The following is a 22,817-nucleotide window of genomic DNA, read 5'->3' as shown; positions in this document are numbered from 1 at the left end:
GTCTCGTGGAACTGTATATATTTTAGGATAATGTAAAACAATGGGGTTGTTTTTGACACCTATACACTAAAAATAACACAAATATAATATAAAAACTGAAATACAATTGAAAACAATTAAAAATCAATCAAAAATACAATAAACTTTCACTTTATCTTTACTTCTTCATTGTTTCCTTATGCTTCTTAATCATGGAGATGCTTGATCTTGGAATACTGTATTCCGTTAAGTAAAGACACATTCACATGAGAAGCAGCACATTAGCTTTTGCGCTGCCTTTTAACATTAAGCCTTTTAGACTCTCTTGAAAAAAGCTGATTCTTACAATTTCTCAGCACCCCGAGCTATAACACAAGTTTAAAAGTGAAACAGGAGCTGAACAAAGATACATGTGGAGCTTTCAGAGTGAATTTGACAGTCATTCCACACAAATGCAGATTTGTCTCATATTCGCACTTTGATGACGTTTTACTGCACTGCTTAAGCTGAGCGCTGAACAAAACGGCTGGTTATTGTTAATTTAAAACAAAATAATTTTTTTTAAAGAAACTGAACATGTTGAGTTTAAGAGTACACATTTCTCGACGAAGGACGTTGAGTTTTAAAGATTTTAAGTTTAGGGGACGTTGAGTTACAAGGTACCACTGTATCATGATTAGGGACCTTGCCGTTCACATATTTTTTCATAAAGCCTTCCTAACAATGTGACACGTTTCCTAGCTTCTGTGTCTAGCTTTTTGTTTATTTTTATGTAAGTTTATTTCTGTTTGGGGTGAAATGGATCCATAGTACCTTTCTTGTAATATAGGTATTTTTCTCTTATTTTGAAGTTCTGTAACATTCGCAGCAAAACTCAGTGGTGAAACGACAGGGATTGCCGTGTAAAGACGTTCTGGAGTCTTTAGTTGACCTAAGTTATGTCTACAGAAAAATCAGCTTCATCTGTAATAAGTGCAATAAGTTTGTCAAGTAAAATGTATTTGTATAGCGCTTTTTACAATGGACAGAGAATCCAGGACCAACAGACCAAAAACCCCTTTTGAGCAAGCCGAGAGCAACAGTGGCGAGGAAAAACTCCCTTAAAATACAGGAAGAAACCTTGAGAGAAACCAGACTTTGCAGGGACCCATTCTCCTTGGGTGGCTTGGAGGATAATTTGAATAAATAGGATTTACTCAAATCATACAAACACAAAATTAAATTGATCTAAAAGTTATAACTACCAAAAAATAATAATGTAAACAATTGAAGTTCTATTATTCATTATTATTATTCTATCATAGAAGAGCACAGCAAATAGTTGTTCAACCAATGCCAGCAGTAAAAGAAACACACACATGAAGTGTTGCGCAATAGTATATGATTTCGTAATACATTTTCTGTATCTACTTCTGTATAGGCTAAGTGAAAGTTCCTAAGACAAATACGCCTCTGTTTGTTGATAATTGAGTAAACATTTGTTGTATAATACACCGATTAGGCATAACATTATGACCACTGACAGGTGAAGTGAATAACACTGATTATCTCTTCATCACGGCACCTGTTAGTAGGTGGGATTTATTAGGCAGCAAGTGAAAATTTTATCCTCAAAGTTGATGTTAGAAGAAGGAAAAATGATCAAGCGTAAGGATTTGAGCGAGGGCCAAATTGTGATGGCTAGATGACTGGATCAGAGCATCTCCAAAACTGCAGCTCTTGTGGGGTATTCCCAGTCTGCAGTGGTCAGTATCGATCAAAAGTGGTCCAAGGAAGGAACAGTGGTAAACCGGCGACAGGTTCATGGGCGGCCAAGGCTCAGTGATGCACGTAGGGAGCGAAGGCTGGCCTGTGTGGTCCAATCCAACAGACAAGCTACTGTCGCTCAAACAGCTGAAGAGGTTAATGCTGGTTCTAAAAGGAAGGTGTCAGAATACACAGTGCATCACAGTTGCAGGGCTGTTTTGGCGGCAAAAGGGGGACCAACAAAATATTAGGAAGGTGGTCATAATGTTATGCCTCATCGGTGTATTATTTGCAGAAAAACAAAATGTTGTAATAAAGTGTTTTGTTTTTTTTTGGTAATATGGTACGTTTTTACCATGGGGTCAAATTGACCTCATGGTACTATCAATGTAACTTTTTTCATGGTACCAGAGCAGGGTTAAGCAGAGAACTGATGGAGACGGTTGGAATCTCCACATTATCCGGTCATTATGTGAACAAAATCATCACATTAACACAGCTGGACCTCAGCGCCTCTTCAAACACACATTAGCCTTTTATTAGTAAAGATACATAATACAGGAAAGCTCACACAGCTTCATCTCATTCAGATCAACAATAGTGCTTACTCATCCACACTGAGCACACAAAGTCGTGAGAGCAAACACATGAGCTTATACAATCTAACAACAGCTACGCTGAGCTCATGTGACACCTCTGGGCCTGTCTTATTCAGATAACTGAAAAAATAAAGCAGCCTGGGATTAAACCCATCAGCCCATTCATTCTGTACACTGGAGCCAACCTTTAGCTCAGTGTTTGGTTTCCAATTATGAAAAATATCTTTAATAATAATGAATTTAGCATAAAGACTGAGGTCTCAGAGACCCCCTTTTAAATTCCCTTCTAACCCCATGTTCAGACCAGCAGTGAAGCGGCACAGCAGAGCGACGGGCTGTTATTCTTTTTTAACAGAGCTGGTGATTTCCGGCAACAGGAGGTGAAGCAAACGTTAGCTGCGGCAAGTGGGCGAAGTCAGTGCCACAAAAAAGTTGAGTATAGTTTTACTTTATGCAAATTAGGAACATAGCGATGTAGCGAATACCAATAGGCACTGATCATCATCTCCGCTGCCGTATAACAGTACGCTTTGTTTTTTGTTCCTTAATTTCTACTAGAGATGAAAGAGATACACGTCGTGAATCAATCGTCCCTTATACGGGTGCCTCTACCAGCCAGCAGACCGTCGCCTGCAGCAGCAATACGGAACCCATTTAATCTTTTCCCCCTCAGACTCCACACTCAGTGGTGGTGAGCATTCGAACACTGCACCATCGTATCGCCCATATTGCACCCGGTCTACAGAACTTCAGAAAGGCTTTAACCAACCTTGACAAAGAGAACAGCGTTTCAAACTAAACCTGTTTATACAGAGAAGTCACCAGCTTTAGTCATTAAAAAGAAATTAGGAGACAATAGTTCTATAGTACTTTCCACATCGCCAAATAATTCAACCAGCCCGCAGCCTCGACCAGACAGCAGACAGTCGCCAGTCAGTAGGCCACAACTGCAGCAGAAGTAACGAACCCATTTGACCAGCCCTCCCTCAGACACAGCCAACTGTACTTGTGTGGATGCCCGGCGGTCAATCGCACAGCAACAATGAGCTATAATATTATTCTTAGTGTTGTTGTAAGGCTTTGACGGTTTGACGTCAAAAAACCCTCCCTCAGACACAGCCAACTGTACCTGTGTGGATGCCTGGCAGGCCAAAGTACAGCTGAGATTCACAATTAAAGGCTTAAGATCTCAGTGGTGGTGGGTTAGTGCATTCCGCTATACCATCTTAGGACACATAGACCACTTAGTCACCCCTGAGATGAAGCAAAGCTGCTACATTCTTATGTGCTTCTGTGAATTGCACAGTAACAGGATTCTTAAGAACATAATTACTATCACTCATGCCACTAAAGATGTTTATAAAAGCTGCCCTCTACTTACCAGGTTTCCTGGACATAAACCACATTTTATAGTACTGCTAATAATAACTGTAACCGTTTAGATACAAAAATCAAAACAACAATGAAATTTGCATCAATTCATGTAAGGTCAGGCACTGGACGAGGATGTCTGCTTCACACTCAGCGTTCCACCTGGCCTTAACAGGGGTTTTTTTGTAGGCAATTATGTAAAATATATGGTAGACGGGATTTGACGAATTCGGTGTGGAGGAATTCTAGTGGCCTGCATTGGACATGCATATTCTTACCAGTCTGACCCCTCTGTCTGGTTCCTCTCATGGTTTCTACCTGTGATTTTAAGAGAGTTTTTCCTGCCACTGTTGCCCTCGGCTTGCTCAACAGGGGTTTTTGGTCTGTTGGTCCGGTATTCTGTAAAGCTGCTTTGAGACAATGTCCATTGTAAAATGCGCTATACAAATAAATTTGACTTGACACATGTGCAGTAGTCGACTGCATCTTTTCACCTATATGAGGCGAGTTCATATGGGGCTCAGTCTCACGCATGGAGAGTAGCACACTGATCCCCTTTATCCCTAGTCTGTGTGCAGATGCCATCGATCAGCCAGCAGAGATTGTTATTGCATCAGTTATGAGGAATCCCCTCCAGCATCCAACCTACGAACGAGCCAATCGTTGTTCATGTAGGCGCCCAGGCTACCGGTAGCAGAGCTGAGATTCGAACTCACGTGTTTGAGATGTAAGCTCTGGTGTCTTAACAGTGTTTAAGCCAGGGCTCTGTGCATGCCACTGGAGTACCTTCAGATCAAACTTGTCACGTGAAACTGTAGATTCCAAGACTGGAAGCATATAATTTATTTTTGTGAAATTTTCAATAAATGTCCAATAGAAAACAGACACACTGCTTTTAAAAGCGTACATTTCCTCCCAGAGTTCCTGAGATGTAAATAAGCTCACAGAGGAGCTCCGGCGATGACGTTCTTGCTCTTTGATCACGACTCCTGGTTTATCTGGCTGGGTTTGGCAAGGCTGGCCGCTGCTGCTGTTGAGGCTAATTTGATGCCGTACACTCGGGACGTTTAGCTTGTCTGCTAGACCAGGCCCTAACAAATCAGCCGTTTAAGAGCTGTCAGGACAGCTGTGCATGGAGAGCGCTGACATGCCCCCGAGCAGACAGGGTGTGAGACGCGGGAAGACCAGCAGCAGCACATCATGGATCCCCAACAGTACACAAAGCTAACACAAGAAGAGTCCCAAAACACAAAGATGATCTAGCTAGTTCACAACAATGAAGCGTCGTGGGATGTTTTCAATAAAAGTCTGAACGGAAAAGGGAAGTCCTTCAGCACAATTCAATTTAGATTTATTTTATTTTATTTATATATTTATTTGCATTTCCCCCCAATTTTCCTCCCAGTCTAGTCGTGTCCAATTATTTGATTGCATTACGCTTCCTCTCTACTGATGTTGACCTCCACTCCCCTCTGACCCATGTGCAATAACCGAGTGCATCTTTTCACCTGTATGAGGCGAGTTCATATGTGAATCAGCTTTGTGTACGGAGAGACACACCCTGATCCTCATTATCCCTCATCTCCGTGCAGGCGCCATCAATCAGCCAACAGAGGTCGTAATTGCATCAGTTATGAGGAATCCCCCCTAGCACCCCTCTTGAACAACAAGCCAACTGTTCATGTAGCCGCCCAGCCTGCCGGTAGCAGAGCTGAGATTCGAACCGACGAGTTTGAGATGTCAGCTCAGGTGTTTTACCGCTGCACCACCTGAGAGCAATTTACATTTTTGTAATATATTCTTGATATATTGTGAATTATAATTAGTAAAGCAAAAAAAGTGTTGTAAATCTCACACCATGTTTATTGGATTTCGTCTCCAAAATTGGGGTCGCACAGAAGAACTACTGGATCATAAAAGAGGGGAAAGACCTAAACGTGAAGCTGTAAAGAAACAGTATCTTGCCGCTCAGGTGGCGCAGCGGTAAAAAGACACGCTGCAACAAGAGCTGGATTCTGAGTACCTCGTATCGAATCCAGCTCTGCCTTACCGGTTCGAGGCTGAGTGGCTGTATGAGCAACGATTGGCCGGTTGCTCAGTTGGGGGGTGGGACAAAGAACTGTCGGAATGCGATTACGACCTCTGCCGGCTGATTAGAGGCGCCTGCACAGAGATGAGGAAGAGTGTCTCTCCGCATGCAACGCTAGGTGGCGCCAAACTCATCAATCAAAAATGCATCCGGCTGCTGCCCATGTTTCGGAGGGGATATGGGTTAGCTTCGATCTCCTCGGTCAGGGCAGGGTTCAGCATAGACAGAGAGGAAGCACGATGCAAATTGAACAATTGGATGCGCTAAAGGGGGAGAAAAAGACGGAAAATTAAGTTTGAATCTCACCAGAGGCATCGACCTAGCCGGGCGTCCACACAAACACAACTGATTAGATTTGAGTGAGTGTGTGTGTGTGTGTGGGGGGTCTCTTCCAGCTGTAATATGTGATCTCTGGGACTGGTCCGAACACCTGTGTGAGTAGGGGGTTGGAATCACACGGAGCTTAGTGTAGAGTGTGGGAACCCAAGACTTTTTTTCTGTTAAATGCAGGGATAGTAGAATTCTGTAATCATAAAAAATAATCTTTAACCTTTTATATTTGCCATTCTGGTGTTATGTAGAGATAATAGCCAGTTCACACAGGTCAGTACATTCTGGTCGTTCTTACAGTATATTAGTTTACTGTTCTGCTGCTCCTTTAGTGAGTAAAGATTTGCCTTTCATAGTGTTTAGGAGAATAATGAAGATCAGTGTGTCTCCGATCCACATATGAACTCACCTCATGCAGGTGTATAGATGCAGTCGGCTACTGCACACGTGTTGGAGGGGGCGTGTGTTAGTCACGGCTCTCCTCAGTTAGAGTGGAGGTCAACATCAGTAGAGAGGAAGCGTAATGCAATCGGGTAATTAGACACGACTAGATTGGGAGAACACATACACTGGTAAGAACATGCATTTTCAATGCAGGCCACAAGAATTCCTTCACAACGAATTCGTAAACCCCGTCTATACACACCTTGATTTTGGATCAGACACAGCAGCGCTGCTGGAGTTTTTAAATACCATGTCCACTCACTGTCCACTTTATTAGACACTCCTACCTCCTACGATCGCTCATCTGTTGATGCTGTTTGAGTTGGTCATCTTCTAGACCTTCATCAGTGGTCACAGGACACTGCCCACGGGGCGCTGTTGGCTGGATATTTTTGGTTGGTGGACTATTCTCAGTCCAGCAGTGACAGTGAGGTGTTTAAAAACTCCATCAGCATTGCTGTGTCTGATCCACTCATACCAGCACAACACACACTAACACACCACCACCATGTCAGTGTCACTGCAGTGCTGAGAATCATCCACCACCTAAATAATACCTGCTCTGTAGTGGTCCTGTGGGGGTCCTGACCATTGAAGAACAGCATGAAAGGGGGCTGACAAAGCATGCAGAGTAACAGATGGACTACAGTCAGTAATTGTAGAACTACAAAGTGCTTCTATATTTTAAGTGGAGCTGATAAAATTGACAGTGAGTGTAGAAACAAGGAGGTGCTTTTAATGTATCCCAGCACAAGCGTCTCACTTGCTGCAGTACAGCACCAGAAAGAACACACACGTACACACGTCCGGCACACTTCATTACCAAGCAAATGAGGACGAAAGTGACTCTATAAGCCGCTGCTGATTAGTCCCCACAAAGGCCAATCACAAAAAACAATAAAAGCTTTAAGAACATGACAGCTAATCTAAGCAGCTTGAATGAAAATGGAGGAAGGAGGGGGGCAAATGGGTGGGGGGGGTGGGGGTTGTAGTGCTCCAGCTCTTTAAACCACTGAGAGATCTATTCATCCTGAGTCCTCCTTTTCTCTTCCTCTGCTTCTAAGTCGTTCTAACAGAGCCCTCAGGGTTTCTACGCTAGTCAGATTTGCGTGTCAGAGTTCTTGCTAACACGTTGCAGGCAGGCAGTTAGCAGCTCCTCCGTTGTGAAGACTTAAAACAGAGGGATTTTCTGCTTAATGCCAGTGAGAATCTCCTTCACAACAGCGGGAGGATTCCATTATCCAACACGGGCATGTCACTCAAGGGTCAGCGCCAAGCATCTCCTACTGCTCTAACTACTATATTCAATAACACAAGAGAGAAACTGTCAATGAAATGAAGGCAGTGTGTTTCATATGGACATATTTTAAACACTGTGGAGCCACAATGCTGTAATGTTTCTGTACTGTAATGTTTCACATGACTTATTACATGAAAGAGCAACATTTGTACAGGTACATTTACTGTGTAACAGATGATTTTCAATTTACGATTCTTTACTAGCAGACCTGCCAATTCACCGTCATGTTATGTACAGTGGTACCTCGGTATACGTCTTTAATCCTTGGACTTATACCAAACAGGAAGTATACCAAACGAATTTTTCCCATAATAAAGGGAAAATGATTAATCCGTTCCCATGGAAAAAATCCTATTGTTATTGGCATATTATACATTGATGGAGTTGTATAAAATAATTTATAAAATGGATAGTTCTGGTCCTAAAATCTGATTGGCTGAGCTGCGTTCAAAGCCGTTGTAAAAGCTCCGATATACGCGCACCTATGACCACCTCACATCATTCCATATTAATACGCCACTGAAAAGAAAAAGTACAAACTTGGTTGAACACAATTTTAAGTCATGTACTATACATGGAAATGTCCAGATTAATATAAACAGTAATTGTAATAATTAAGCGGGTGTTTCGTCCAAGAAATAGTGTAATAGTTTGCGAATGTTATGTTCGCCCTCATGTTGCCTAGCAACACGGCACACCGTTAACGGGACTACAGTACCTCGGGTTGCGGAAGAATGCTTTTTGTACGTGTTTTGTGTAACACAATCACGTGAAAATTCACAGAGCGGTATAGCGCGGGTTGTTCACTGAATTGTAGCAACTGGCGTAATGACGCTCGTGGCTTTGTCTCGCGAGAGGTAAACAAGGGTAGCGCGTGGTTTTGTGACCCATTTTGACCCATACAAGTTCTAGCACGCGAGTCGTATTCCAAACAGAGGTCGTATACCAAGCAAAGTTTTTCACGTCCAAACATATATAAACGTATACCAAGTTGGACTTATTGCAAAGCGGACGTATACCGAGGTACCACTGTATATGTAAGTGCACATGCACAGACACACATATGCACCTCTTTGCACATCCATTAGCACATTCATCTTTGCACCATAGACCACTTTATACTTTATAGCGAATTACATCTCAATATGTACCCACAGACCCTGTTATTGTAGTGTCCAGCTACCTACCTACCTACCTACCTACCTATCTATCTATCATCAGTCAGATGTATCCAAACAAAAGAAAATGCAGCAGTGTGCTCAGGTGGCACAACGATCTAACACACTAGACCACATGTGTCAAACTCAAGGCCCACGGGCCAAATCCAGCTCGCCATGTCATTTTATGTGGCCTGCGAGAGCTTAGAAGCAGACGATTGTCCTAAAATACACTGTAAAATCATACATAAACTGCTTCTCCCACAATGCATGCTGATTTTGTGACCCGCAAAGTGACCGCATCCCACCACTAGATGGCAGTGTTTCCACATTAGTGTTTAACTGAGACTGCTTTCCAACAAGTGATGCTGAGAAATATTTACAAATAATCCCAAAATGTACAAGAAGAGAAAATTAAAGTAGAAGGAGATAATTTAATGAAAGGTGGGAAAGTGAACACAATTTTGTGCTTCAAGAAGAAAAACCGGTACGTCTCTTGTGTTATGAGGCCGTGTCTGTGGTAAAGGAGAACAATATAAATGTAGATATACATTATAAATATACAGCATAAATTTCACATTTTGACACCAAACAGAATTTAGCCTCCAAGAAAAACAACAAATTGTCCAAGACTTAAACAACTGGCCACCATTATGCTGATGTGGCCCTCTGTGAAAATGAGTTTGACACCCCTGCACTAGACCAACACCGCTGAGATCTCAAGCTGTTGAGTCTGACGAAAAGGGATCAAAGGGATTCCTCATTACTGCCATCATTACAGACTCTGCTGGCTGGTCTAAGGAGCTTGCACAAAGATGAGGAATAAAGGAGAGCAGTGCGTGACTCTTAGGGCCCATTCACATGAGAAGCAGCTAAACAGTTTTTGCGCCGGCTGTGCCGTTGTTTCCTATGGAGTGTGGCACAGCGCACTTTTGCCGTGTGGGGTTCACGATTTTTGCGCTTTCCGCACCGCTCAAAGTTCATTTGATTGTCGCTGACCTTTTCAAAGCACCAATGAGACGAACTGATTGATATGATGTGGTAAAAGCGACTCAGGCAGCACAAACAATGCTTAACGTGAACAAAACTTGTAACAAAAACAACTACCAAGAAACTTCATTCGTGGATAGAACTTATGAGCAGTAATAATTAAGAAAGGTTTAATGTTCCTGTGCCATTTTATTAGCACATTAAACCACGTTAAGCTTTTTTAATGATGTGTTTTAGACTCTGAAACACTAGAAAGCTGATTCTCACAATTTCTCAGAACCCCAAGCTATAACACAAGTTTAAAAGTGAAACAGTGAGGTGAATACAGCTAAACACAGATACATTTGGATGCTTTCAAAGTAGATTTGACGGTTATTTCACAAAAATGCATATTCGGGTCGAAGAACACTTTGATGAGGTTTTACTGCACCGCTCAAGCCAAGCGCTGACCAAAGCGTCGATTTGCGCCAAGGCTTGTGATGAGCATGTGAATGCGGCCTTAGAATGCCATACAGATCCCTGTGTGAAACCGTATCGAACAGGAGAAAAGAAGTAGCCAGCTACAACACACATGTAGTACGTGTGTGTTCTAGAGCTTTTCTGAATCACCCGGATTAATGATTCGAATCTTTGTACTGAATCAGGAATCATGAGTCCGAAATCTCTGTTAACCCGGATCCTATGAGTCCTCTGATTGGCTGCTGCTAAGTACACAAGGCGGGTGAGCAGACTCACTGGAAACACCGCAAACTCAGATGATTTGGCTGAACCGACTTCACTCCAGTCCGTGAATCTAAGAAATAAGTTAAATATTCCAATAAACAAGCAGTTAAACACACTGGTGTTCGTTATGTGGCTGATTTTATACACATGCTATTATTATTATCAGTAGTCTAGGTATAGATTGATAATGCAGCATATTTTCAACAACAAAATATAGTTATATTATGATTAAAATGCAAATGCTTACAGGCTACTTTATTACTGTACCACTTAAGGAGTATCATAGCCCCATGGTAATTTTAAACCCTTGACCCATTAATATATCCATCTGATTGGTAGGTGAGTCCACCCCCCTCTCCCCCATGATCAAGATTCCAGTGTCAACTTGTCACTGACAAGAGAAGTGTGAGGTGCCAAGAGAATTAAGAGAGAAGGATTTATTTACAGAAGAGTGCACGGAAGACAAGTGATATTTGGATGCATTTTCATGCAGTAAATCAATCGCATTCAGAATGTCAGTACAACTGACTCAACTGACCCAAGTGAACCGGATCACATTACTGAGTGACTCAGATTAACCCGAGTCACCACTAGTGTGTTCACTACAACCCTCCTCAGTCAGTGTAGGGGGTCTGCAGCAGTGGAGGAAAGATACAACTGGGTAAATTAAAAATATATATATATATATATATATATATATACAACCCATGGCAAAAATTATGGAATCACCACTCTTGGAAGATGTTCTTTCAATTGTTTAATTTTGTAGAAAAAAAATAAATCACAGACATGCCACAAAACTATCATTTCTCAAACTGTCAACCTTCTGGCATTAAGAAACAATAAAAAAAGAAACAAATATAATAGTTGTGGTCAGTCACAATTGCTTTTTTTTAGATCAAGTAGAGGAAAAAAATATGGAATCACTCAAATCTGAGGAAAAAATTATGGAATCATTAGAAAACACTGCACCATTATTACTTTGTTGCACCACCTCTGGCTTTTATAATGGTTTAAACTCTCTGAGGCATGGAGTTAACTAATGACAAACAGTATTCTTCATCAATCTGCCTTCAACTGTCTCTTGCTGTTGCCAGATCAGCTTTGCAGGTTGGAACCTTGTCATTGACCATTTTCTTCAATTTCCACCAGAGATTTTCAAATGGATTGAGATCCGGACTATTTGCAGGCCATGCCATTGACATTATATGTTTTCTTGAAGGAAAGTTTTCACGTCCTTTGCCCTTTGGCAAGATGCATTATCATCTTGAAAAATGAAGTCATCATCACCAAACATCCTTTCAACTGATGGAATAAGAAAAGCGTCCAAAATTTCAATGTGGACTTTGGCATTTATTGAAGACCATCTCCCCTGTGCCTTTACCCGACATGCAGGCCCATATCATCAACAACTGTGGAAATTAACATGTTTTCTTTAGGCAGTTATCTTCATAAATTTCATTGGACAGACACCAAACAAAAGTTCCAGCATCATCACCTTGCCCAATGCATATTCGCGATTCATCACTGAAGATCACTTATATCCAGTCACCCACAGTCCACGATTGCTTTTCTTTAGCCTACTTTAACCTTGTTCTTTTCTTTTTAGGTGTTAATGGTGGCTTTTGTTTGGCTTTTCTGTATGTAAATCCCATTTCTTTTAGGTGATTTCTTACAGTTCAGTCACAGACATTGACTCCACTTTCCGGCCACTTGTTTCTCATTTGTTTTGTTGTGCATTTTCTGTTTTCAAGACATATTGCTTTGTTTTCTATCTTGATGCTTTGATGTCTTACTTGGTCTACCAGTATGCTTCCCTTTTACAACCTTCCCATTTTGTTTGTACTTGGTCCAGATTTTAAACACAGCTTACTGGGAACAACCAACATCTTTTGCGACATTCCACAATGATTTATCTTCTTGAAGGAGTTTTATAATCCTCTCATTTGTTTCAACTGACATATCTTGTGTTGGAACCATGATTCATGACAATCTGCTTTGTGCAACAGCTCTCCGAGGTGTGAGCACTCTTTTTAAACTGAAGAATAATTAGCAAATCTAATCTGCTGCAGATGTTTTGTTTTTAAACTGCAAATTACAGAGTGATTCCATAATTTTTTCCTCAGATTTGAGTGATTCCATATTTTTTTCCTCTACTTGATCTAAAAAAAGCAATTGTGACTGACCACAACTATTATATTTGTTTCTTTTTTTTATTGTTTCTTAATGCCAGAAGGTTGACATTTTGAAAAATGATAGTTTTGTGGCATGTCTGTGATTTATTTTTTTTCTACAAAATTAAACAACTGACAGAACATCTTCCAAGAGTGGTGATTCCATAATTTTTGCCAGGGGTTGTATATATAAATTAGAAACCAAAAGCAGCAGCTATGCTGAGATTTTGATTCTGACACTGCTGAAATCTTTCTGTCTGCTGTTGTGGGGCGCAGCAGCACTAAATTTTTTACAATGAGCTATTTCATGTGTGACAGAAAAAGCAGGTCTCACAACCCCATAAGATTCTAGATTGAAATTTTATTTAAGTACTTAGTAAAAAGCTTAAATAAAAAATTAAATACAATTCTACTGTTTGCTCTTATAAAATAAATCCCTACTAATATAATAATGCATATTAAAACTCTGATAGCTTTGTGCTAACGCTACCTGGATAAAATACAAATGATTGTGGACGTGTTCAGCCTATTGTGTGTGAAGCAGAAGCGCCCTCATGCATGCATTTTAATTTAAGGACGTATAAAGTGACCCCTAAATATTATGAATCCTCAAGGAATACAGAATACAGAATCATTTTGAAAGACCCACTTAATCCTACAGCAAGATGACAATTTGCATAGTTATGAATATTAATAAACTTAAGCATTTTAAATTGGGTAAAAGATGTTCCAAGACCCATTTTCATCATTTTGAGACGTCAAAACACAATAAGCAAGTCGTTCTTTATGGTTCAAGCGCTCGTGTGGTTCAGGCGAGTTCTGAGATCCACACCCTAAACTGACCGACTCTTTTAATTGGCTGTACCTGAGGCAGGAGGTAGTCTGACGCTGACTTGGTGTTGATGAATCAGCTTGTTCTGAAAGACCTCTACAGAAGAACTGAACACAGGCAAGCAGGCCCACCTAGCACCCACTCAGAAATCACAGGCAGGAGAGAGAAAACAGCCCCACAGAGCAATTACCATCCACCGGCTCGGCTCGGCCACAAAACGAAGAGGCTTGTGTGGGTGGCCAGACCTCATCAACCTCACTGCCCTGCTCCTGTGATGAGTCCCACAGATTCAGGGGCAAAGGGCTGCATGGTGCCGAGGATCATCACTACCAAAGCAATCTGACCCAGGAGAAATATTCCACCCTTGAAAAAAAAAAAAACACTCGGGGGACGTCTGAATGTCTTTTTATGAATCACAGAGTCTGTAGTAGGGCCATTCCACCAACTGGGTGCCATTTGTGTGTAGTAACTTCATTTTTTATCTTGTTCAACACACACTTAACTACTCAGAGTGTGTTTTCGTCAATCTCAGGCACATTGGTTTAATTTTTACAAGGTTTTTTTTAAATGGAAGATGGTTGTATATAAGTAATGCCAAGTTTACACTACACGACTGTCAGATCGCTGTACAGTTCACACTACACGACTGGATTTCTTGCAGTTGGGAGTCTTTTAAGTCGTTGTGTATATGGCCCATATGGGGATTACACACTACATAATCTACCATCGGGAGGATTTGCAGATGAGTCAGTCTCTATGTCTTGCCATGAAAACCCACGCGAGAAGTGACGAGGGGTTTAATGATACCCCGTCCAAAAATGCACGTCAACAAGTAGCGAGCGTTCAAAGTTGTTTGTGCGCCGATGTGCAGCGTAAAATCAAGTAGGAAAAATAAATTAATCTGAGTGGATTGGGCTACGCGACCAGCAGCGACTGTCTGTTCTGTAGTGAGTTGAAAGTTAATAAATATTTTAATAAATATTTTCTGCTGGCTGATTGATGGCGCCTGCACAGAGATGGGAAAAGAGTGCCGTCAGGGTGAGTCTCTCCGTACACAGGGCTGGTCCGCAGCTGATCTCGTCTGGTGTGGGTGACAAAATGCATACGGCTGCTGCCCACGTGTCAGAGGGGGCGTGGGTTAGCTTTGTTCTCAATCAGAGCCGTTGAGAGGAAGCATGACACAATCTGGCAATTGGACGCGGGTGAAAAAATGCATGAAGAAAACCAGCAGCAATTGTCTGTTCTACAGTGAGTCGATGGTTATTAAATATTGTTGGTATTATGGTTTGGCGTGGATGATAAGATCACAAATACTGTAAAGCTTGTGTGTGTGCTGATGTATTCTGATAGAAACTATATTATGCCCCTGCCCTATGTTTTTACACTCCTCCCACGAGGTTTCCCTTTACCCCGTATCTTGCGTTCTCATTGGCTATAGTTCGAAATAGCACTCGCTGCCACTGCAACCTGCTCGCCGACTGGTCCAGATATTTTGCATGCTAGATATGAGCCGCTCGGATCGAGTTGTTGAAGTTCACACATAGCGATCGAGAGACGAGTTTCGATCCCCGAGTTAACACCGAATTGCTTCTTAGATGCCACATCTAGCAGCGACCAGTCGGCGAGCGAAAATCAGGGCAAAAATCATGTAGTATGAACTAGGCATAACAGGACTGAAAGTAACAGGACTGAGGTAAAATCTAAGGACATTAATAAGCAAGTATTTTAACCACACTATTATAAATGTCTTATGAAAAATAAATATTAAAAACATAGATGGTATATGGAGTCACTTAACACCTCAAGGTAAAAAGGATTTTAGGAAAAAATTGCTCATTATATTTAATTGTAAAGTGGCATGAGTGGGGACATGAAAAAAATACTTTTTTCAGTGTTACAGGGGGTTTTTAATGAACATTTTAATAATATATCCTAAATTTGCAATTCGATCAATGCGCAGGACACTTTGCTCAATTAAAAAATGCATTTTAAAGTTAATTTTTATATACATTTTATATACACTGTTCAGCCATAACATTAAAACCACCTTCTTGTTTCTACACTCACTGTTCATTTCATCAGCTCCACTTACCATATAGAAGCACTTTGTAGTTCTACAATTACTGACTGCAGTCCATCTGTTTCTCTGCATGCTTTGTTAGCCCCCTTTCATGCTGTTCTTTAATGGTCAGGACCACCACAGATCAGGTATTATTTAGGTGGTGGATCATTCTCAGCACTGCAGTGACACTGACATGGTGGTGGTGTGTTAGTGTGTGTTGTGCTGGTATGAGTGGATCAGACACAGCAGTGCTGCTGGAGTTTTTAAATACCGTGTCCACTCACTGTCCACTCTATTAGACGCTCCTACCTAGTTGGTCCACCTTGTAGATGTAAAGTCAGAGACGATCGCTCATCTGTTGCTGCTGTTTGAGTTGGTCATTTTCTAGACCTTCATCAGTGGTCACAGGATGCTGCCCACAGCGCGCTGTTGGCTGAATGTATTTTTTGGTTGGTGGACTATTCTCAGTCCAGCAGTGACAGTGAGGTGTTTAAAAACTCCATCAGCATTGTTGTGTCCACCACCATGTCAGTGTCACTGCAGTGCTGAGAATGATCCACCACCCAAATAATACCTGCTCTGTGGTGGTCCTGGGAGAGTCCTGACCATTGAAGAACAGCATTAAAGGGGGCTATCAAGGCATGCAGAGAAACAGATGGACTACAGTCAGTAATTGTAGAACTTCAAAGTGTTTCTATATGGTAAGTGGAGCTGATCAAATGGACAGTGAGTGTAGAAACAAGGAGGTGGTTTTAATGTTATGGCTGATCAGTGTATAATGTCCTGGGGATGGAAATGGCACCGATTCAGCAGAACGGCTCAGCAGAATGTTTACCTGCGATCAGTGTGTTTGGTTTGTTTGGGTAGTGGTGACTGACCGTGATCAGTTTCATTACCAGCATTCACTAAGCTTAATTAGAACCTTTTAATCAGAGATATAAACAGATAAAAACCGCTTAGACTACACACAATATCTTTTATCCAATGCATCCGTAAAAGGCTTTGATAAGGCTAAGGCTTTTTTATTGACAAAAAAAAACTAAGCACGCTCACGTTAGGACTTAAATACCAGTTTTACAAGCAGGTCAAATGCATGGAGGCTTTCAAAACGGTAAATTCCCAAATAAAATGTAAGCGGAACAGGTCGTACTTCTATGCAACTAAACTTGGATGCATAAAAATGAGAGATCTACAGCAATGTGTATAACAAAATGTTCACTGGATAATCTGAACGACTAGACGCTCCTGTGAAAGCCATTTACAGACTGAAATTACTGCAAGCAGCAATCAACTGAGGCCAAGTAACGAAGAGCAATTTACAATTACTGCCCATTTAGATAATCACTCGCTCTGCAAAAACGTCTTGTCAGAAATGTTTATAAGCAGAAGAGTCAACAATTACTTACACAATCATTCAAATTTTGTCTAAGATTTGGATCATTCTAGTCATGAGACTAGACAAGCTTGATTTTAAAAGTAATCTTTCTTTTTTTTTTTTTTTTTACTTACCAGGGATCTTCAAAAAGTTTCCTCACTTTTATATTTTGGTTGGAAACTAACACTGACAATTAGAACCTGGGGTAGCTGGGTTATAAGCATTTTTTTTCTCAAAACCTAAAACAATATGTGCCCAATATTTAACACATATTAATGACTTAAATACAAGGGTTCTTCAAAAAGTTTCTGCACCTTTTAAACTCTATTTATTAAAAATTTCAAGAACAAATGACATCACTTTTCTACATCATCACCTTCCGGTGCATTTTTCCCAGCGTCGTACAAACTTTTTAATGCCATCAAAATATGCCAGCAAATAATGTTTTTGGTAGAGCTTGTAGCCACTGATGCACCGCTGCTTTCACATAATCATCACATGAAAATCTTCTTCCCCTTTAAGCTTCTTTGAGCGTCCAAAAAGGTGAAAAACAGATGGCGCTAAATCCAAACTTAGCGTCTCTCAGTCTCTCAGACACGACCAATCCCTACTCCTCCCACCCTCACCGTTTCCAAACAAAATATAAAAGAGCAGAAACGTTTGAAAATCCCTGGTATCTTTTCAGGATACAGCATAGCTAAGAGCAAAAGAAAGGTCTTAGAAACTAAAAAAACAAACACAGCAGGTATGCAATCTCTTGTTCTGATCTTACCTTGTTCCCAATGGCTTTTTTGGGAGGAAAGTTGAAGGTGTCGACATGGGGGAACTGAGTTCTCAGGTGATTGTGAAGTGCTCTGAATTCAGCATAACGCCGGTAGACATTCCACTCGTTGTCCAAGATCCGGATATATACCTGAAATGTAAAACAGGTAATAAACACATTTTAAACTGATAGGTATTACAAAAAGGTTAGATGGTGATGTGTACACCGATGTGTATGAAACTGAATGCAAATTCACTGATCAGCCATAACATTAAAACCTTTTTTCCTTCTTTCTACACTCACTGTTCATTTTATCAGCTTCACTTACCATATAGAAGCACTTTGTAGTTCTACAATTACTGACTGTAGTCCATCTGTTTCTCTACATACTTTTTTTAGCATGCTTTTACCCTGTTCTTCAATAGTCAGGACCCCCACAGGACTACAGAGCAGGTATTATTGGGGTGTTGGATCATTCTCAGCACTGCAGTGACAATGACATGGTGGTGGTGTGTTAGTGTGTGTTGTGCTGGTATGTCCACTCCTACCTAGTTGGTCCACCTTGTAGATGTAAAGTCAGAGACAATCGCTCATCTATTGATGATGTTTGAGTTGGTCATCTTCTAGACCTTCATCAGTGGTCATACGACGCTGCCCACAAGCCGCTGTTGGCTGGATATATTTTTGGTTGGTGGACTATTCTCAGTCCAGCAGTGACAGTTAGGTGTTTAAAAACTCCAGCAGCGCTGCTGTGTCTGATCCACTCATACCAGCACAACACACACTAACACACCACCACCATGTCAGTGTCACTGCAGTGCTGAGAATGACCCACCACCCAAATAATACCTGCTCTGTGGTCCTGTACATGGTAAAACAACCCAAAACGTCTACTGCTTTTGTGCTGCAACTGCTTTCTGGAGACTGAGAAGGCCACTCTAGGAGATTCCAAGACTGATTCCATAACCCAGTTTTGGTTGACATTGACGTTTGCTTGGGATCCCTGTCTCGCACTATAATACTTCTGTACATTTGTGTTTACATTTTCGGCATTTAGCAGACGCTTTTATCCAAAGTGACTTACAGTTGTGAAAGTATACTATCTAAGCAATTGAGGGTTAAGGACCTTGCTCAAATGCCCAACAGTGGTAACCTGGCAGTGGTGGGGCTTGAACCGGCAACCTTCTGATTACTAGTCCAGTACCTTAACCACTAGGCTACAGCTGCCCACATGCATGATAAAAAGTCTTAAGGTGAAGATTTGCCAGTTCCTGCAGCACGACATCCCCCCAACATCATCACTGACCCCCATGTTTTATTCAAAATGTCAACCAGGTGGAAACACAAACTGGATGCAAAAAATTCCATTCAATTAAATAATGTAATCTGGATAGATAAATAAATAATAAGTTCAATAAAACATGTTAGGGAAGTGAAATTGCTATTTTAATTCTGTCCTGAAGAAAATGTTAGTCATACAAGGAGCATGACAAGAGCATAACACCAACTCCCCCCTCCCTGGATTGTAGCGCAAGCGGGCTTACATTATACCGTTTACTAACATACTTATACATTTCTAATCATGTCTGTATTGTCATGTATATTTGTTCATGTATTTTTTATTTATTGTACACACACACACACACACACACACACACACACACACACACACACAGCATCAGAGCTGAAGCTATAAGTGGTGACAGGATGAGTGGAAAGGTGAGCAGACACAGTGTCAGACTGAAGGAATTTATTCCTACTTGACCAACTCACAAGAAGTTACTTTCTGTCTGAGATGTTTAAAAAGCACAGGTGGGGTCACTTCCTGTCTCAACAGTCATGTTTCTGGTGCTAACCTAACGCGCTAGCAATTCACTGTGGAGCTCTCGAGGGCTATAAACCTGGCCAGTTTCCAAATCAGCACAACTTGCCATACCTGAGAAGAGTAGACAGTGTTTCTAAATGCTATACAACTGCAAACTCTGCTTTCTGCTGGAGGCGTCTAACGTAGTGATGGATGATTGGTGGAGTGCATAGTGTTACTGTCTGTATGTGAGACGGTACCCCTAATGCCAAGTTCACACTACACGACTTTCTCAAGTCGTCAGGTCGCTGTACAGTTCACACTACACAAATAGATCTCTTGTAATCGGGAGTGTTTTAAGTCGGTGTGTATTTTACACTACACGACTGATCGGTGATGGGGGGTTTTACACTACACCATCTATCACCAACTGGAATCACAGGCGAGCTTCTCTGGTCTCCCAAACTACATTTTGTCATGAAAACAAACGCGAAAAGTGACAAAAGGTTTAATAATACCACGTCCAATAATGCACGTCAACAAGTAGAGAGAGATCAAAGTTTGTGTGCGTAAAATCAAGGAAGAAAAAATAAATGAATCTGAGTGGATTGGGCTACATGAACAGCATGGATTGTTCTATAGTGAGTTGAAGGTTAATAAATATTTTTTGCAATGCAACGTTGGTGTTTTGTAGAGAACGATCAGGTCATAAATACTGTAAAACTTATGTGTGTGCCGATGTATTCTAATCTAAACTATATTATTCTGCGTTTCCCCTCACACCGTATCTTGCGTTCTCATTGGCTGTTCGACATAGCACTCATTGCCAGTTGGGCAGCTCAGATCCAGATATTCGACAAGCTGAATATCTCTCTCAGTCGCCGAGTGCTTGCCAAGCTGAGATATTCGGCTTGTCGAGTCGCTCAGATCGAGTTGTTGAGTAGTTCACACATGGTGATTGAGAGCAGAGTTTTGATCGCCGAGCGAACACCGAGTTGCTCCCGAGCCGGCAAATCTATGCTTATCAGATACAAGCTTCTGACCTGAACTATCAGCCAGAGTACAAAACTAAATAAATAGAGTATCAGTTAATCAAGGAGACTTGGAGATACACTGACAAATAAGAAACCCTGATGTCTGGCACATACTCATGGTCCCAAACAGAATTTCATTGTTATGTTGTTTTTAAGTAAATGTATTTTATTTTATAAGGATTTTAACAGCATGTTTTACACTCTTTGGTTACATTCATAGCAGGACAGGTAGTAACAGGTTACACAAGATTCATCAGTTCACAAATTTAATGTCAAACAAAGTCAGAGACAATTTAGTATCTCCAGTTCACCTCACTTGCACGTCTTTGTACTGTGGGAGGAAGCCGGAGCTCCCAGAGGAAACCCACACAGACACGAGGAGAACATGCAAACTCTACACAGAAAGGAGACGGACCAAACACAGTTTTCCCAGCAGAACATTGCCCAAAGCATCACACTGCCTCTGCCGGCTTGCCTTCTTCCCATAATGCATCCAGGTGCCATGTGTTCCCTGGGCAAGGGACGTACATGCACCCGGCCATCCACGTTATGTAAAGGAAAACGTGATTCATCAGACCAGGCCACCTTCATCCATTGCTCCGTGGTCCAGTTCCGATGCTCGCGTGCCCATTTTTGGCGCTTTCGGCGGTGGACAGGGGTCAGCGTGGGCACCCTGACTGGTCTGCGGCTATGCAGCCCCATATGCAACAAACTGTGATGCACTGTGTATTCTGACACCTTTCTATCAGAACCAGCATTAACTTCTTCAGCAATCTGAGCTACAGTAACTCGTCTGTTGGATCGGACCACACAGGCCAGCCTTCGCTCCCCACATGAATCAATAAGCCTTGACCGCTGGTTTACCACTGTTCCTTCCTTGGACCACTTTTGATAAATACTGACCACTGCAGACTGGGAACACCCCACAAGAGCTGCAGTTTTGGAGCCATCACAATTTGGCCCTTGTCAAACTCGCTCAAACCCTTACGCTTGCCCATTTTTCCTGCTTCTAACATCGACTTTGAGAATAAAATGTTCACTTGCTGCCTAATATATCCCACCCACTAACAGTACCGTGATGATGAGATAATCAGTGTGATTCACTTCACCTGTCAATGATCATAATGTTATGCCTGGTTGGTGTATATACGTGCTTATAAATAAGCTATTTGTATGATACAGGTGTATATTGTGTAAATTTAGTGGTACAGACGTGTGGTATTACTGTGGAAAACACATATAGCATCATTTAAATGATAGTCTCCCTGGCAACATTTATCTTTTAAAAAAACAGCAGCAGGTTAGAGAAAAGAGCAACATAGTGAGTGTTTCAAAGCAAATGTCAGCCTGGAGGAGGCTGCTAATATTCGAGCTCAACCATGGAGGCATTTACAATATCTTATTATATCTTTATTGAAGGAGGAAGTGTGTCAAAGCAGAAGACCATAGAGAAGAGAGATGTTTGTTAAAAAAAAAAAACTACAGCACTTGTAACGCAAGCACAAATCATTTTGACAAAACTCCTTGACTTTATATGTTCAGGCTGCGAGGGGCACATGCTGTAAAAACTGAAGCATGCTGGGTATAAATGGAGCCTGCAGAACGGCTAATTGCCGTGGTCAGGTCTGGTAAAAGCTCTGGTCTGACCATTTCCTATCTGCACACCGAGAAGCTCACCGGGGGACTTACATTCACATAACGAGAGTTTATATATGGTATGTTCACACACACACACACACACACACACACACACACACACACACACACACACACACACAGCATCAGAGCTGAAGCTATAAGTGGTGACAGGATGAGTGGAAAGGTGAGCAGACACAGTGTCAGACTGAAGGAATTTATTCCTACTTGACCAACTCACAAGAAGTTACTTTCTGTCTGAGATGTTAGAAAAGCACAGGTGGGGCCACTTCTTGTCTCAACAGTCATGTTTCTGGTGCTAGCCTAACGCGCTAGCAATTCACTGTAGAGCTCTCGAGCTACCGGGTTCGAATCCCAGATTGGGCTATAAACCTGGTCAGTGTCCAAAT

General features: G+C 41.5%; 1 protein-coding gene and 1 long non-coding RNA gene across 3 annotated transcripts in view; both read right to left on the bottom strand.

The window, feature by feature from the left end:
- The window catches only part of snx29 (sorting nexin 29), a 173,794-nt gene that overhangs the window by 21,437 nt on the left and 129,540 nt on the right, over positions 1-22,817 (bottom strand). For both annotated transcript variants that reach the window (XM_063003152.1, XM_063003153.1), the window contains exon 19: positions 17,944-18,084. In XM_063003152.1, the coding sequence (XP_062859222.1) occupies positions 17,944-18,084 (141 nt within the window). The remainder of the gene's footprint in view (positions 1-17,943; positions 18,085-22,817) is intronic.
- Positions 9,460-14,286, bottom strand: LOC134321408 (uncharacterized). Its single transcript, XR_010013846.1, has 3 exons — positions 13,768-14,286; positions 10,741-10,798; positions 9,460-9,530 (listed from the first exon to the last, which is right to left on the bottom strand). It is a non-coding gene; the product is annotated as an uncharacterized LOC134321408 (long non-coding RNA).

Source organism: Trichomycterus rosablanca, chromosome 10 (genome assembly GCF_030014385.1).
Source record: "Trichomycterus rosablanca isolate fTriRos1 chromosome 10, fTriRos1.hap1, whole genome shotgun sequence".
NCBI classification, from domain to species: domain Eukaryota; kingdom Metazoa; phylum Chordata; class Actinopteri; order Siluriformes; family Trichomycteridae; genus Trichomycterus; species Trichomycterus rosablanca.
This window is presented reverse-complemented; position numbering and strand designations above follow the sequence as displayed.